Source organism: Oryctolagus cuniculus, chromosome 15 (genome assembly GCF_964237555.1).
Source record: "Oryctolagus cuniculus chromosome 15, mOryCun1.1, whole genome shotgun sequence".
Taxonomy (NCBI): Eukaryota; Metazoa; Chordata; class Mammalia; order Lagomorpha; family Leporidae; genus Oryctolagus; species Oryctolagus cuniculus.
The window spans coordinates 81367772-81384931 of record NC_091446.1 but is presented as its reverse complement, the minus strand read 5'-3'; the positions used below and the strand labels follow the sequence as shown (position 1 = coordinate 81384931).

The 17160-nt window shown below is 43.1% G+C and overlaps 1 protein-coding gene across 4 annotated transcripts in view; it reads right to left on the bottom strand.

Moving 5' to 3' along the window:
* The window catches only part of MAPK8 (mitogen-activated protein kinase 8), a 127425-nt gene that overhangs the window by 55821 nt on the left and 54444 nt on the right, over window positions 1–17160 (bottom strand). For all 4 annotated transcript variants that reach the window (XM_051837528.2, XM_051837529.2, XM_070058104.1 and 1 more), the window contains exon 2: window positions 952–1122. In XM_051837528.2, the coding sequence (XP_051693488.1) occupies window positions 952–1073 (122 nt within the window). In that variant the 5' untranslated portion in view covers window positions 1074–1122. The remainder of the gene's footprint in view (window positions 1–951; window positions 1123–17160) is intronic.

Below are 17160 nucleotides of genomic sequence, written 5' to 3'. Positions count from 1 at the left end.
GTGTATGTATACATTAAATCTGCAGCTTGCTTTTAAACTCGACTGTACATCTCTGCAATTAGCCCTTGCTGATATCTATAGCTCCAGTTCATTTTAAATGGTACATAGTATATCACTGTATTACTACATCACAAAATTTTATTCTGTTGATGGATCTGGTACTGCTTCCAGTTTTTGCTATTATAAACAAATAGTGCAGCAAAAAATAGCTCTATGCATGATTCTTGGTGCACATGTGCTAGTTTTTTAGAACCTGGCAAATGCACTAGATCATAAACACTCATGATTTTCTAAATAGATCCTGAAACAAACATGGTCAAGAGGAGCTAATAAAGATGTAATTATGCTTGTGTGTGCGGCTTAAATTCCTCCACAAACACTCGCTTATTTTCTAACTTAATGACTCAGAATCATTAGAACTCTCCCAAGAAGTGTTCCACATTTCATTTTATAAGGAATTATACTGATATATAAAGCTTGGGCCTTTTGTAGAAATCAGCTTATAAATCATTTTTAAAGATACTTGTGAGTTTTGAAACACATTCAGAGAGATGATATTAGCTGAGCACATTCTCCAGGAGGAGGAAATTTCAGTTTCATTACAGCAGGACAGTGATGATGAAGTGAGACTTCTTATTAAACAGTTAGCTATGCGAATAGATGTATTATGGAATTAACAAGCATGCCATTCTTTCTTGATGCATAGATTTGTCTCTACATAGTGTATGACCAAGTATTTTACCACAGTTTACACTTAAAGATGTCAGTGCTAATTTATAGTTATATTTTATGAATAATAAAAAAGAATATTAATCCTTGAAGAAAACAACTTACCATGTTATAGCTTTCATTTAATTTTTATAGTTTTAATTTAATGTGCTGAGGCAAGTTACTTATCTACCAAGGTATCTACAGGAGGAGAAAAGCCTAATTTTGCAAGTGAAAACTTACCAGACTATTCCTTGAGCTCCAGAACCTATAGGTTTTAGATTCTGATATCGCTTCAGGACTGTGAATGTAGAATCTCCGATCTCTACACTATAAAAATTGTTGTCACGCTTGCTTCTGCTCATGATGGCAAGCAATTAATTTAATGGCTTCATCCAAATATCCACCAAGAAGCTGCAAAATGGAAGAAAATGTGACATTAACAAAAAGAATTTGATCTTAAAATTTAAGTCTTTACTTTCTGTTTACTGATAGTAACAAAGACAGCTGAGATGTTAAAAGAGCTGTTTCATTGAAAATCACAGTGAGAAAGAACACTACTGAACCTTGCTTAGCATACACCATACTTAAATGACTGTTTTTTTAAAGCTTTAATTAACATGAACAGTTTCCTCAACATAGAAGCCCATTGGCATTATTAAAATAATCTTAACTCACCTAAAGATTAGAAAAGAAAGCAAATAATTACAATTAAATGTTGTAAAAGTCGCCTCCACAGTTTAAAACTGAAAACCCGTCCTTTCTATATGTTCGCTAGAGAGTACTGGAACCTTAATAGCTGCGACAAGCTGACAAACTTTCCTTCCTCAGGAATAACACTCTGCCTTAGTGTCCAGTGGGAAGAACAGCAAACGCCAGGCTCCTAGGTTGGTGAGCATGCCTTCATCTTGCCTGACAGACGGGGACACCAAGGTGCTTCCACTGTGAGACAATCTGACCTCCAAAACAACTTCCTGTGTAATGCCTATGTTGAGGCTGTGACAGTTGAAGGGATAAGAAGCAGGATCGAAAATACAAGATCAAGAAGAGAGAAAGGAGGGCTCGGTGCACCAGTACTTCAAAAAGCATGGAAAATTGAAGTAAATGATAAATATATTTGGGTGCAAAAAACTGAAATTCACGCATAGTTTTCTTGATATGCATTTTTATGAACTTTTTGAACTATCTTTTAGTTTCTTACCTTGCTGGAAACCAAAGAAAAGGGTGAGTAAATCAAGAGCATGTTTAGGATACACTTCTCTTTCTGCTCAAAGAACCATGGCAAAGAAAGGCTTCTCTCTACTCTCAAACAGAGCGGCAACGTCCACACAAAGTCTGAACAGAACAATGGCGGGCAGCTGAGCATGGATTGTCACAACTCCCCAGGAGCAGTACAGAGATGCCCAGGGTTAAGCAGGCTGCTCTAAACACAGGGCTCAGAGAACCTGACCAGCTTACACTCAGTCGCACAACATTTACTCGAATACCTCACCCAGCTTAAGCCAGGTACTGTGAACTTAGCAGTAATCAGCACTCGGCTCCTGCAGAGCTTGTAGTTAGGACAGAGAAAGTGACCTTAGGATCATTAATACTTGCCCAACTGCAATTAACGCTGTGGCAAGGGTGACGAAGGAAGGGCACAAGAAGCCAGAGAAGCTTTATGCTAGTCTGGGCTCACAAACTGATTCCCCTGACATGGTGTTTACCCAAGATCTGAACCCTGAATATGAGTTAACCAGGCAGGGACAGAAGGGAGTTTCCTAGGCAGCAGAAACAACCTTACAACTTGATAAGTTTTGATACATGTATACAATCCTGCAATCAATACCAAAATCATGAGAAAGAACATTTCCACCACTTCAAAATGTTTCCAACATAGTCCATCTCTGAACACCCCCCCCACCACTTGTAGCCTTCAAATACTTAACTTTCTCAACCTGCATATAAATTAATCCGTACAGCATGTCATTTAGCACAGTGGGTTAAGTCACTGCCCACAGCAACAGCACCGCACGTGTGCACTAGTTTGAGTACGGCTGCTCCACTTCCAATTCAGCTCCCTTAATGCATCTGAGAAAGCAGCGAAAGGTGGCCCACATGGAAGACATGGATGGAGTCCAGCTTCTCTCTTCCTCTGTCTCTGCAACTGTGCCTTTCAAACCAATAAATCTTTGGAGGCCTGTGCAGTGGGGCAGAGGATTAAGCCAATGCCTGCAGTGCCAGCATTCCATATGGGAACCAGTTTGAGTGCCGGATGCTCCATTTCCAATCCAGCTCCTTGCTAATTAGCCTGAGAAAGCAGCAGACAGTCCAAGTACTTGGGCCCCAGCACCCACGTGAGAGACCCGAAAGAAGCTCCTGGCTCTGATCTGGCCACCATCTGTAATTCTGCCTTTGAAGCAAACAAATAAATAAATAAACAAATAAATAAATCTTAAAATTTTTTTTTTAGTTTGGCTTCCTTCACTACCCTTAATGTTTTTGAGACACATTCATACTACACTCTTTTTTTACCGAGGAGTAGTATTCTACAATGTGCATGTATCACTTGAACATTGTGTTGCTTCCAGTTTGGCGGTTACTATCATGAATGATGCTGAAATCGGACAAGTCCCCCTAAAATTTACCCTGAAATGTGGCCCTTTAAAGTTCCATAGAAATGTTATCCGGGGTGCCACATGCGCTACCGGAATTTGGGGTGCCTTACTATTTCACCACGGGCTTATTACTAAATCCCCGATATTAGTAAGCCCGAGAGGGTTCTTGCCTAATATTTAGAGAAGAATTCTAAATACCGGCACAGATAAACGAAGCAGCATGGTATGTTTCAAGCTTTTATTTAGTAAGAAAGGTGCGTAAGAGAGTGAGAGCTTTATTTAGGAGAGAGAAGTGAATAGGGGTTCATACCGAGCACCGGGAACCAGCCACGTGGATGAGCATCTAGGCCAGGAAGCCTAGAGCACATGGCCCAAAGGCCATGCGCCCTGGAGGCACAGGGCTACAGCAAGCCCTGTCCTGGCAAGAGGCCAGGGAAGAAGAGCAGGTGAAAAGCACCGAGCACACTATGCCCCAGGCTTTTAACCCACTCCAAAGGGGAGTGGTTAATTAACCTGATTGGCTGGTGGGCACCCTGGTGTGGCCAGGTAGGGGAGTGAGGCCACACAGGGACGTGACAAAGGCATCAGGTAGGAGCATGAGGGCACACAGGGGCGTGGTCTTCCAGTTCACAAATCTGACCAATTTTAACCTGTATGCCTGCCTACTTCAATGCTAGTATAAATATTCAGTTATTTTTTTTCCATTCATCTTGGGTAAATACCTCGGATTAGGATTGTTGAGTCTCTTATTTAACTTTAGAAAAAATTGCTAAACCGTCCATTTAATTTTTCATCTACACCAACATCTAGATGCTCCACATTCTAGTGACTGTCACTTAATCTTATCTGTACTAGTGGGTGTACAGAGGTATTTCACTGTGTTTTGCATTTCCCAATAACATGTTTCTGAGAACCTTGTCATGCGTTTATCTGACACTCATGTATCTTTCTGGTGAAGTAACTATTTGATTCTTTTACTTACAAAAATGGTTACTGCTACTGACTTATAATATTTATATATTCTGGATATACATCTTTTATGAGAAATTTTGCAATTATTTTCTGCTACTCTGTGACTTGTCTATCTTCTTACCAGTATCTTTTTTAGAAGACCATTTTATCTTGAAATAATTTTGAACTCACAAAGAATCAGAAGTTAGAAATCTAACCCATGTACTACTCTGTGAACCTGATGTGAGATACAGGGGCCTTCACTGGTAGGCTACACACCTGTCCCTAAAATTGACTTGTATAGGGGCCGGTGCTGTGGATTAGTAGGTAAAGCAGCTGTCTGTGGCACTGGCACCCCATATAGGTTCCGGTTTAAGTATCAGCTGTTCTGCTTCCAATCCAGCTCCTTGCTAATGTGCCTTGGAGAACAACAGAGGATGGCCCAAGTTCTTGGGTCCCTGCACCCACATGGGAGACCAGAAAGAAGCTCCTGGCTCCTGGCTTCAAATTGGCCCAGCTCTGGCCATTGCAGCCACGTGGGAAGTAAACTAGCATATAGAAGACCTCTTCTTTCTCTCTCTGACTCTGCCTTTCAAATAAATATAAATCTTTAAAAAAACTGATTGTGTATACTGTCTTTATACTAAGCTTATGTATGTCTTAGCCTTTTCTGTGGATCTTTGAGATTTTCTACACTAACAAGCTGCTCTACTCCCATTCCAATCTGGATGCTTTTGAATTCCTTTTCTTGCCCTACTGCTCTAAACAGAATTCCCACACAATGCTGAGTAACAATGACGAAACATCATCCTCTCGCTCCTGATCTCACAGAGAAAGCATTTGGCCCTCAACTGTCAGTATAATGTGTATCACAGCATTTCATCAGCTGTTCTTTAACAGGCTGACAAAGTTCCCTTCAAATTTTATTTTACTGACAGTTTTAAAAATCATTAGCAGATACTGACACTAAATTCTGTTAAAATTTTCTACCTACTGAGATAATTACATAGTTTTCTCTCTTAGTTGGTTTATAAGATTAATTACATTGATTTTCAAATGTTAAACCAATTTTGCATTCCTAGGATGAATTCCACTTGGTCAAAAAGTATAATTCTCTTTCAACATTGATTCATCAGGTTAAAATCTAAATGAAGGTTCTTTATCATTTTCATGGAAGACATTGGTCTGCAGTTTTCTATCATATTATGATAATACTGACTTAATAAGAGTATTAACAACTCATTTTATGATTTTCTGAAAGACCTGTATGGAGCTGATACTGTTTTATCCTTAAATGTTTTATAAAAAACCTCAGGGAAACTTTTTACCATGAGGATTTTTTTTTGAGGGAAGATTTTTAACTGTAGGCATAACTTCTTTTATAAATATAGAACTCTTCAGGTTACTTAATTCTTCTTAATTGAGCTTTGGTAGTCTGTTTTCCAAGGAAAGTGCTCATTTCCTCCCAGTTGTCCAGTTTAATGTCTACATGATCTGTGGTGTCTGGTAAGCTTACAAACAAGTTAAACGAAATAATAATGGGCTTAAAGAGAAAAGAATGAGTTCAGTATAGTCATATAAACATTACAGACACTGGAAAGTAATTCAGGCAATGCTACAAGGTTCAGAATTAAAGATGGCAGTAAGTCAAGGTGACTTAGAGCTCATCTTGCTTTAAATGTTTATTTTCATCAATTGAAAGGATGGAACGGAGCTGGTGCTGCGGCACAGTAGTTTAAGCCTCTGCCTGTAGCGCGGGCATCCCATATGGGGGCCAATTCAAGTCCTGGCTGCTCTTCTTCCAATTTAGTGCTCTGCTAATGGCCTGAGAAAACAGTAGAAGACAGCACAAGGGCTTGGGCCCCTGCAGTGGCATGGGAGATCAGGAAGAAGCTCCTGCCTCCTGGTTCAGATCGACCTGGCTCTGGCTGTTGCAGCCATTTGGGAAGTGAACCATAAGATGAAAGACCTTATTCTCAGGGCTGGTGCCGTGGCACAGGAGGTTAATCTTGCGCCGGCAGTGCCAGCATCCCATATGGGTGCTGGTTCTAGTCCCGGCTGCTTTTCCAATCCAGCTCTCTGCTGCGGCCTGGGAAAGCAGCAGCAGGTGGCCCAAGTCCTTGGATCCCTGAAACTGTTTGGGAGACCAGAAAGAAGCTCCTGGCTTTGGATCGCCACAGCTCCGGCTGTTGCGGCCATTTGGGGAGTGAACCACTGGACAGAAGACCTTTCTCTCTGCCTCTCCCTCTCACCATCTGTAACTCTACCTCTCAAATAAATAAATAAAATCTTTAAAAAAAAAAAAAGACTGTACTGTCTCTCCATCTCTCTGTAATTAAATAAGATCTTCAAAGGAAAAAAAAAGGCGAAGGGAAGGAGAAGGGGAGGGGAAAGGAGAAGGGGAGGGGGAAGGAGAAGGAGAAGGGGAGGGGAAAGGAGAAGGGGAGGGGGAAGGAGAAAGGGAGGGGGAGGGGGAGGGGGAAGGAGAAGGGGAAGGAGAGGGAGAGGGAGAGACAGCAATCTTCTATTCGCTGATTCACTCTTCCAAAAGTCCCCAGGAGCCACAGTCGGGCCAGGCAGAAACCAGGAGCCCAGAACTCCATTCAGATCAACTCCATACAGGCCTCCCACGTAGGTGGCATGAACCCAAGTACTTGGGCTATAACTCTCTGCCTCCCATGAACATTACCTAGAAGCTGGATTGGAAGCATGGCGTACACAGGATTTGAATCACATATTCTGATACAGGATGTAGTTTATCCTGTTCCTGTGGCTACTAACAAATGCTATCTGTGATGGTTACTTTTGTGAGTTAACTTGTCTAGTACATTTTGTGTCCAGATATTTGATCAGACATTATTTTGGGTGTTTTTGTGAAGGTGTTTTTGGATGACTTTTTTTTTCAAAAGATGTATTTATTTAATTTGAAAGTTAGAGTTACACAGAGAGAGGAGAAGCAGAGACAGAGTCTTCCACACTGTGGTTCACTCCAATTTCCTGCAATGGTCAGAGCTGTGCCGATCTGAAGCCAGGAGCCAGGAGCTTCTTCCTGGTCTCCCACGCGGACGCAGGGGCCCAAGGACTTGGGCCATCTTCTACTGCTTTCCCAGGCCATAGTAGAGAGCTGGGTCAGAAGTAGAGCAGCTGGGACTCAAACTGGTGCCCAATATGGGATGCCGGCACTGCAGGTGGCGTCTTTACCCACAACACCACAGTGCCCCCGCCCTTTATACAGATGACTTTTTTTAAGATTTATTTATTGGAGGGGCAGAGCTACAGAGAGAGGGAGAGACAGAGACAGAGACAGAGACAGAGAGAGAGAGGTTTTCCATCCACTGGTTGGTTCACTTGCCAAACGCCGCAATCACCAGAGCAGGGCCAATCCGAAGCCAGAAGCTTTTTCCGGGTCTCCCACGTGAAGGGGCCAAGCACTTGGGCCATCCTCCACTGTTTCCCCAGGCCATAAGCATAAAGCTGGATTGCAAGTGGAGCAGCCAGGACTAGAACCAGCAACAATATGGGATGCCAGCACCACAGGCAGAGGCTTAACCTACTACGCCACAGTGCCGGCCCCTTTGGATGACTTTACCAATGAAACTGATAAACTGAGTCAAGCAGACTGCCCTGCATAATGTGGCTGACCTCATCCACTCAGTTGAAGGCTGGAAGAGAGTAAAAAGACTGAGGGGCAAGTGTCTGGTACAGTGGTTATCCTCACTCGGAATGCCTGCATCCCATTTCAGAATGCCTGGTTTGAGTACCAGCTGTCCTGCTTCCAAACCAGTTTCCTCTAACGTGCAGCCCAAGAAGCAGCAGATGATGGCTCACAAGTACTACGCCATTTGCTCTCCCAATTCTCAGGGCTCTGGACTCAAACTACAACTACACCATCAACTCTGCTGGGTCTACAGCTTGCCAAGTGCAGATCTTGGAACCTATCAGTCTCCATAACCACGTGAGCCAATTCTTAATGACAAATCTCTCTGCAGAGCTACAGTCACTGACATAATATATATGCATACAGTGTATACATAATAAGTAGCCTATCTAAAATGGTACCCTGCAATTACTCTCTCTCTCCCCTTACTGTACTTCATTGTTTTCATAGCATTTATCATTTCTGACATCCTATTACATGCTTATTACTTGCTCTATTCAAAGTTCCATGAAAACATGAGCTCTGCTGTTTTCAAGAATGAATCACCAGAGCCTAAAATAGTAGCTGGCAAACAGGCATTCAAATAGGTGTGGACTGAATAAAAGAACAAACTAACAAACTAACTTTAAGTTCCCATTATGAACTGCCTGCCATTCTCCTCCTTTCCAGGAGTAATTTATAGGAAAGAGAAACAAAATGATTAATCTCCATGACTTGTTTCTGTAGTGTTCATGTTGGCCACTTTTCATGCCATTAGTCTTGGGTCAGAGGCCTGCCCCAGTCTCATCAGTTATGCGCAGGAGGTAGAACCACATGCTGCTGGACCTATCCAGGGTATGGAATTGCTACTTCCTCCGCAGTCAGATAACAACCTTTGAAATGACAGCTCTGTATACCGAGGACAGATACCATGAAGTTAGGCCCAACTAATGTAGTCTGACCAGACTCTTACAAAAAACACTGAGTTTCTTGGCCTCACACATAAACCAGGTTATTGTTTCACTGCCAGTGTATTATGCTTAAGTTTAGCATCATTCCTTCTAAGTCCTCAACTGGTCTCCAGATCACTAAGTACATCTATTTCAGTTCCATGCATTTTTCAAAGCTTAATTTTCAATGTTATTTATAATCTTACCCTTTCTCCTTTCCGAAACATGTTATAGCCATTTAAGTCTCTCATAACATATGCTAGTCTTCCTTCCCTACCCTAGGAGACTGACTTCTCAGGGATGTGACAGCAATGCCCAATCTTGGGCTTTGTGGTTCTGTGGCAAAGTACTGGAGGTGTACTGCAGCCAGCCCAGGCCTGAGCACACTAGGGGCCCACAGGGAGACTGCCTTTATGTTTCATTCACTGCTTCGTTGAGCAACCAAGACTGTTCCCCCACTCTTACTCAGTGCATATTATTAAAAGGAAATTATTTAATAACCTTGTAATTGAACAGATGATGAAGTGAGGGTTAAGACAGAAAAGAGCTCTAGAAAGAAAATGTCTAGTTGATAAGGTCCCAGTTGCTTCCTCCATTTTTATTCTCTCAGTGATGTTTCTCACTGCTCAGACACCCAGAAGAGTATATTGCTTTGATTTCTTCCCTCACTAGTTCAATTAAGAAGCTGACGTGAAATCTCTTCCTTTGCACCTTTTAACAGAGATGAGGCTTCTCAAAATGACGTAATTAAAGCACCAAAGCACAGGGCTAGCATTTTGGCACAAGTTAAGCCACCTCTTGGGATGACTGCATCCCATATCAGAGGGCTGGCTGGTAATGCACTCAGGAAGCAGCAGAGAAAGGCTCAAGGACTTACGTTCTTGCCACCCCTGTGGGAGACCAGGGTAGAGTTCCTGGCTTCTGGTTTCCTCCTGGCTCAGCCCTAGCTGTTGCAGTCATTTAGGAAGTGAACCAGATGAACGATTTCTCTGTTCCTCTCTCTCTCTCACCCTGCCTTTTAAAAACATAAATAAACCTTAAAATAAATAACAAAGTGAAATCAAAGGAAATGAAAACTAATAAAATACCAAGTTGCAACATCCAACCACGTTGGATAACCTTAGAATTTAACCAACTGACTTCAGAAGCTCTCTCACAAACGTGAGACCCAACAAGCTCCCATAATCCCCACAACAAATATAAACTATGAACAAGTACTAAGGTTTTAGAAACTTATGAAAACAAAATTATATAAAACCAGTAGGCAGGAATAAACCTTTTAGAATACTTATCTACCATCTCTGAAGTTGAATGAACGTAGTACAAATATTTATTTACTGTCTTTTGGCCTTTTATTTTTTTCATATGTGCATTATATATGTATATGTGTATGCATGTGTGTATATACACACATATATATATGGAATATATACATATATTACTTCAAAGACAGAAAGACACAGAGCTCACATCCTCTGATTCACTCCCAAAATGCCTGCATCAGTGGAATTGGGCCGGGCCAAAGCCATGGTGCGGTAGGTTGGGGCAAAGGGGTAGAAGGTGCGCAGAACTCAGAATCCAATCCAGGTCTCCATGTGGGTGGCAGGGACCCAATCACTTGAGTCATCACCACTGACTCCCAGGGACTGCATGAGCTGGAAGCTGGAATCAGGGATGCAGCTGGAGCTGGAGCTGGACTCAAACCATTTGTTGATACGGGATACAGGTGACCCAAGCAACTTCTCAACTGCATTAGATTTACTGTGTTAAATGCCTGCCCTGTATTTTTCATCTACCTTAGTGATGATCCAATTTAAATATCCGTAAGGATTAGTGTTCAGAAGTTTGTGTTTGTGTAAACAAAACATTTTATACTGACTTTTGTGAGGTAAGGAAACTCCAACCATTCTAAGTGTGCCATTATACACTTTCTTTCATTTTTAAAAATGATTTTTTAAAAGATTTATTCATTTGAAAGGCAGAATTACAGACAGAGAGACAGACACCTGCTGGTTCATTCCCCAAATGGCTGCAATGGCAGGGGATAGCCCAAATCAAAACCAAGAGCCCAGAGATTCTTCCAGGTCTCCCATGTGGGTACAGGGGCCCAAGCGTTTTAGCCACCTCCTGCTGCTTTCCCAGGCACATTAGCAGGGAGCTGGATTGAAGTGGAGCATGAGGGACTCAATTGGTGCCCATATGGGATGACAGTGCTGCAGGCAGTGATTTAACCTGCTTTGCCACATCACTGGCCCTTAAAAAGATTTTTTTTTAAGATTTATTTATTTGAAAGTCAGAGTTACACAGAGAGAGGAGGCAGAGGCAGAGGCAGAGAGAGGTCTTCCATCCACTGGTTCACCTTCCAATTGACTGCAATGACCAGAGCTGTGCTGATCTGAAGCCAGGGGCCAGGAGCTACCTCTAGGTCTCCTGCGCAGGTGGCAGGGGCCCAAAGACTTGGGCCATCTTCCACTGCTTTCCCAGGCCACAGCAGAGAGCTGGATCAGAAATGGGGCAGCCGGTACTCAAACCAGCGCCCATATGGGATGCTGGCACTGTAGGTGGCGGCTTTACCTGCTACATCACAGCACTGGCCACAAAAGATTTTTTTAATTAATTAATTAATTTAAGGGGGAGGAGGGTGAGGGAAGAGAGAGAAGGAGAGAGAGAGGGAGAGAGAGAGAGAAAGCATCTATTCCCTGGTTCATTCTCCAAATGCTCAGAACAGTTGGCACTGGGCCAGGCAAAAGTCAGGAGCCAGAAACTCCATCCAGGTCTCCCTAGGTAGGGGGCAGGAACCTAAATACTAGGGCCATCACCTGCTGCCTTCCCAGGTGCATTAGCAGGAAGTTAAATCAGATGTGGAGGAGCCAGCACTCTGATGTGGGACACTGGTGACCGAAACAGCAGTTTAATCCACAGTGACAGAACACCTGCCCCACAATGACTCTGGACTCTAACCCGGTATATACTCTTCCATTCAATCAAAAAAACCGGCATATCCAAAATACCCCTAACATTTTCTGGCATACAATAATTTATGGTAACATTTAGGCACATGTTTTATTTAAACTAGAGACACTCTAAATGGGACATTTACCATATGGAAAACACGTAGAAACTAAGAGAAAACAGTAGATTCCTATCTGCAAGGGCATAAACTCACTGGGATGGGCAGAATTAGCTGTACTATTTTAAATATTAATTATCTGTAAGACATGAATAGCTAGATATTCAAAAGTTAAATTCATGTATGTGACATTAATACAGTAAGCATTTAAATAATAAGGCTTCTAGAAAAAGATTAGGATTTTATGGGGCCGGCGCCATGGCTCACTTGGTTAATACTCTGCCTGCGGCGCTGGCATCCCATATGGGCACCGGTTTCTAGTCCCGGTTGCTCCTCTTCCAGTCCAGCTCTCTGCTGTGACCTGAGAGGGCAGTGGAGGATGGCCCAAGTGCTTGAGCCCTGCACCCGCATGGGAGACCAGGATGAAGCACCTAGCTCCTGGCTTCAGATCGGTGCAGTGCCGGCTGTGGCGGCCATTTGAAGAGTGAACCAACGGAAGGAAGACCTTTGTCTCTGTCTCTCTGTCTCTAACTACTTGTCAAATAAAAATTAAAAAGAAAAAAGAAAAAGGTTAGGATTTTATAAAAATTAAATCATCTGAGCTCTTTCCTGACAATGCCCTGTAAAGTTTTTTTTAAGATTTTATTTATTTATTTGAGAGGCAGAGTTACAGACAGAGGGAGAGACAGAAAGAAAGGTCTTTCATCTGCTGGTTCACTCTCCAGATGGCTGCAATGGCCAGAGCTGGGCTGATTTGAAGCCAGGAGCTTCTTTCGGGTCTTCCAAGTGGGTGCGGGAACCCAAGCACTTAGGCCACGTTCCACTGTTTCTCCAACCCATCAGCAGAGAGCTGGAATGGAAGAGGAGCAGCCAGGACAGGAACCACCGCTGCAGGCAGAGGCTTGCTACTACACCGCAGCACCAGCCCCATGCCCCTGTTAATTTGAGACTCTAGTTTTTGGTTTTTTAAAGATTTATTTTATTTATTTGAAAGATAAGGTTACAGGGAGGGGTAGAGCCAGAAAGAGAGGTCTTCCATCTACTGGTTCACTCGCCAGATGACCACAATGGCCAAAGCTGAGCTGATCTAAAGCCAGGAGCTTCTTCCAGGTCTGCCACGTGGGTAGAGGGGCCCAAGGACTTGGGCCACCTTCTACTGCTTTCCCAGGCCATAGCAGAGAGCTGGATTGGAAGTGGAGCAGCTGGGACTGGAACCAGCGCCCATATGGGATGCCGGTACTACAGGCTTAGGCTTTAACCTGCTGCGCTACAGCTCAGGCCCTGAAATTCTGCTTTCGCCTTTCTCCCTTCTCTACACTACACTCTAATGAAGAGGTTGGGGTCCTACACCCGCAGATCCTTTAAGAAAACAGAGGCTAAGTCCTTTAGACATCAGTATAATTAGCAGGTTTCATTAGTTGCCCCAGAGTGCAGAAAGAAATTATTGCAGCCAAGAAATGACCTGCCCCCATCCCCCACTCACCTACTCCCTCAGGTTCCTTTTACTAAAGCACACCAATTGTATCTAGTTTGCCCTCCTTTCTAGGAAAATCTGACCCCACCCACAAAGGGGAAGAAGGCAGCCTGACTGTACTTCTGCAATTGGGTTTTATAAAATCTGGTCATAAAACAGATTTAATTCTTAACTGAGTTTACAGGTTTACTACATTCCAACCACAAAATGATTCTTGACAATTTCTGTATTTTGAAGATAACAGATTTAACTAACTGGTAACATTTACATAAAATTACTAAGCCTCAGAGCACATTTTGAGACCTCATTCAGATATTCATGTTATTTATTAAACATCTCAATACTTCACAGCTACTTTTTATTCTAATTTGTAATATTACTCAACTTTCCAAATATTCAAGATATTTTCATTTTAAATATAAGAAAAACTCACACTCATACATTTCTACAAAGATTTTTACGAGTTTTCCACAGCAAAGATTGCCTCACTTTAAGGCAACTTTCGGGGCCTAGTGGTTAAGATGCCAGTCAAGATGCCTGCATCTCATACGGAAATACCTGGGGTTTGACACCTGGCTCTCGCCCCTAACTCCAGCTTCCTGGGACACAGCCATGATGGCTCAAGTAACTGGGTTCCTGCCGCTCACATGGAGCCCTGAATGGAGGTCCCAGTGTCCATGTGGGTCCTGGCCCAGCTCCAGCAGCTGCAGGCATCTGGGGAGTGAACCACTGGATGAGAGTTAGATAAAAATAGTAAATAAATAAAAGTACCTTTGTACAATGTACTACACATTAAACTAAATCATCACCTATCCAAAAACTGACCACACAAAATAATTCAGTCCTTAAGCAAAATTCAAATGCTTAACATGCTCTAACAATTTAACTTTTGTAAATTCTTTTACTAATAAGTTTCTCAGAATCACATTCAACCACCATCAGACACCGCCTACAGCCACAAATTAGGAACAGCAAATGAGAAATGTCCCAGATGTATCTTACAAAGAATTTTATTCATATGAATTAACTCCACATATAATTACTTCTACTTTATCTTGCCAGCAATGTAATTATGATCATAATTTTTAAAAACTGCTAGGTAGGTGTTAGAAAAAATGATTTTGTGACAAACAGTTTTAGGTAATTAACTGTGTCTGTTCCCAGCAGAGGAAAAAAAAAATCACCAAATTTTAGAGTAAATTACATTGTTTCACAATCTGAATGCTCAGCAAGTCGGGGAGAAAAACAGCATTTCCATTTGATTGTGATAACCAGATATGACAAATCTAAGTTGAAGACTTGGAAAATAAGTAAGTTGAATTATCCAGCTACAACCTATACCAACCACTCAGATTCAATATTATATTCTATGTCTTCTTCAAGTTGTCCTCCTCAGGATAAAACCTGAGTCACAAAAATCTTTTTTCCACTACCAAGAAAGTAACAAAGACCAAAAACTAAAAGCATAAGATTTTTAAAAAATACATGAATCCTGGGTCCAGCACTGTGGCATGGCAGGTAAAGCTGTTGCATGCAGTGCCAGCATCCCATATGAGAGCTGGTTCAGGTCCCGGCTGCTCCACTTCTGATCCAGCTCTCTGCTGTGGCCTGGGAAAGCAGTGGAAGACGGCTCAAGTCCTTGGGACCTTGCACCCACACTGGAGACCCGGAACAAGCTCCTGGCTTTGGATCGGCGCAGCTCCAGCTGTTGTGACCAACTGGGGAGTACACCAGCGGATAGAAGACCTCTCTCTCTCTGCCTCTCCTTGTGTAAGTCTGACTTTCAAGTAAATAAACAAATCTTTGGGGCCGGCGTGATACAGCAGGTTAAAGCCCTGGCCTGAAACACTGGCATCGCATATGGGCGCCAGTTCTAGTCCCAGCTGCTCCTCTTCCAATCCAGCTCTCTGCTATAGCCTGGGAAAGCAGAAGAAGATGGCCCAAGGCCTTGGGTCCCTGCCACCCATGTGGGAGGCCCAGAAGAAACTCCTGGCTCCTGGCTTTGGATTGGCACAGCTCCGGCTGTTGCAGCCATCTGGGGAGTGAACCAGCAGATGGAAGACCTCTCTCTCTCTCTGCCTCTCCTCTGTGTAACTCTTTCTTTCAAGTAAAATAAATAAATCTTAAAAAAAATAATAAAATGGCCTTGAAAGCACTCAAAAAAGGCCCTGAATACAACAGCCATGATTCTCCCTGAGACATTAAGAAACTGAATGACCAGAGTACTGTAGTTCAGAAATCAAGAACATAGCTACTAATTTTTTATAAAGAGGGTTAAAAAAGTTATTTTTTTTTTTTTTGACAGGGAGAGTAGACAGTGAGAGAGAGAGACAGAGAGAAAGGTCTTCCTTTGCCATTGGTTCACCCTCCAATGGCCGCCGCGGCCGGCGCACCGCGCTGATCCCATGGCAGGAGCCAGGTGCTTCTCCTGGTCTCCCATGGGGTGCAGGGCCCAAGGACTTGGGCCATCCTCCACTGCCCTCCCGGGCCACAGCAGAGAGCTGGCCTGGAAGAGGGGCAACCGGGACAGAATCCGGTGCCCCAACCGGGACTAGAACCCGGTGTGCCGGCGCCGCAAGGTGGAAGATTAGCCTAGTGAGCCGCGGCGCTGGCCCCAAAAAAGTTATTTTTAAAGTTAATATATTGGGATTAATAAAACACACGTCACACATGTTATTTCTTTGAACAAACATACTGCCAAATAACCAGCCACTCTTCAACCCTTACAATCGTCTTCATCCTCCACTATCTCCTGAGCCCTCTAGAGTCACTCACAAGTCCCCCAATTCAGGATCCTGCTTGGCCAATTCTTCAAATTCTTTCAATTCTTTCAAATTCACAAATTGTTCAAACCTTGTCAACACCTCTTCTCTGTTTACCAATCTGCTTTCCACTCCTTGTATGTATCTACGACAATCTTATCACTTTATATTGTTTGGTAAAATTATGGCTTTGATGACAAGCTCCCAATTCTGTTTCCAGCTTTAACTCCTCTCCCATATTTTCACATCTTTGGTCATTTCACTACAAATGTTCCACAGGTACACAAACTCAAAACAGTAAAAATCCAACTTTTCTTCCCTCCAAACTAACTTGTTCTTCTATTTCTACTTCCTTTATCGGCAACATCATTCTTCCAGTAACGCAGGCTGGAAATCTCCAGAAGTTACTTATTCATCATTCTCCTTTAGTGTCACACATGTTTTAGGATCAGTCTCTCATACTGAGTTAGTCTCACCCGTTCTCTGCACATAAGGACTGCAGGACTCTTAACACTCACCCTCCCCTGAATCTTGTCTTGCCTTACTTCTTCAGCTTATATTCCATGTTCATTAGTTAGACCGTCATCATGCCAACATCCCTGCCCCACTCTTGCCTGATGGTGCCAACCTGAAACAGAACAGTATGGCCCAAACTAGTTGATCTTCCTTTTGAGGTTAAAAGTAGACTGCAAACAAAACAAACAGAATGGCGCATCCTGAGGCTGCTTTTTAAGCTCAAGGTCTTGGAGCCAAGCCAAGCCAAGCCAAGCCCCTCCCCCAAAATCCTACACTTCCTTGTTGCTGTGGATTTGTTCTGAGAGGAGGAGCATGGTGGGGGCAAGAGGCACGGAGTCACCACACAGATCCCAGGAGTTGGGTGAAAGCAGGCCAGAAGCGAGCAACCTGCAGACTCATTTATTTCAGTTGCTACAGCAGCTTATATAGCCAAGGCAGCCAATCCAGTCAAGGGGTGGTCTATGCCCTAACCAATCACAGCCTGTTGCCAGGCAG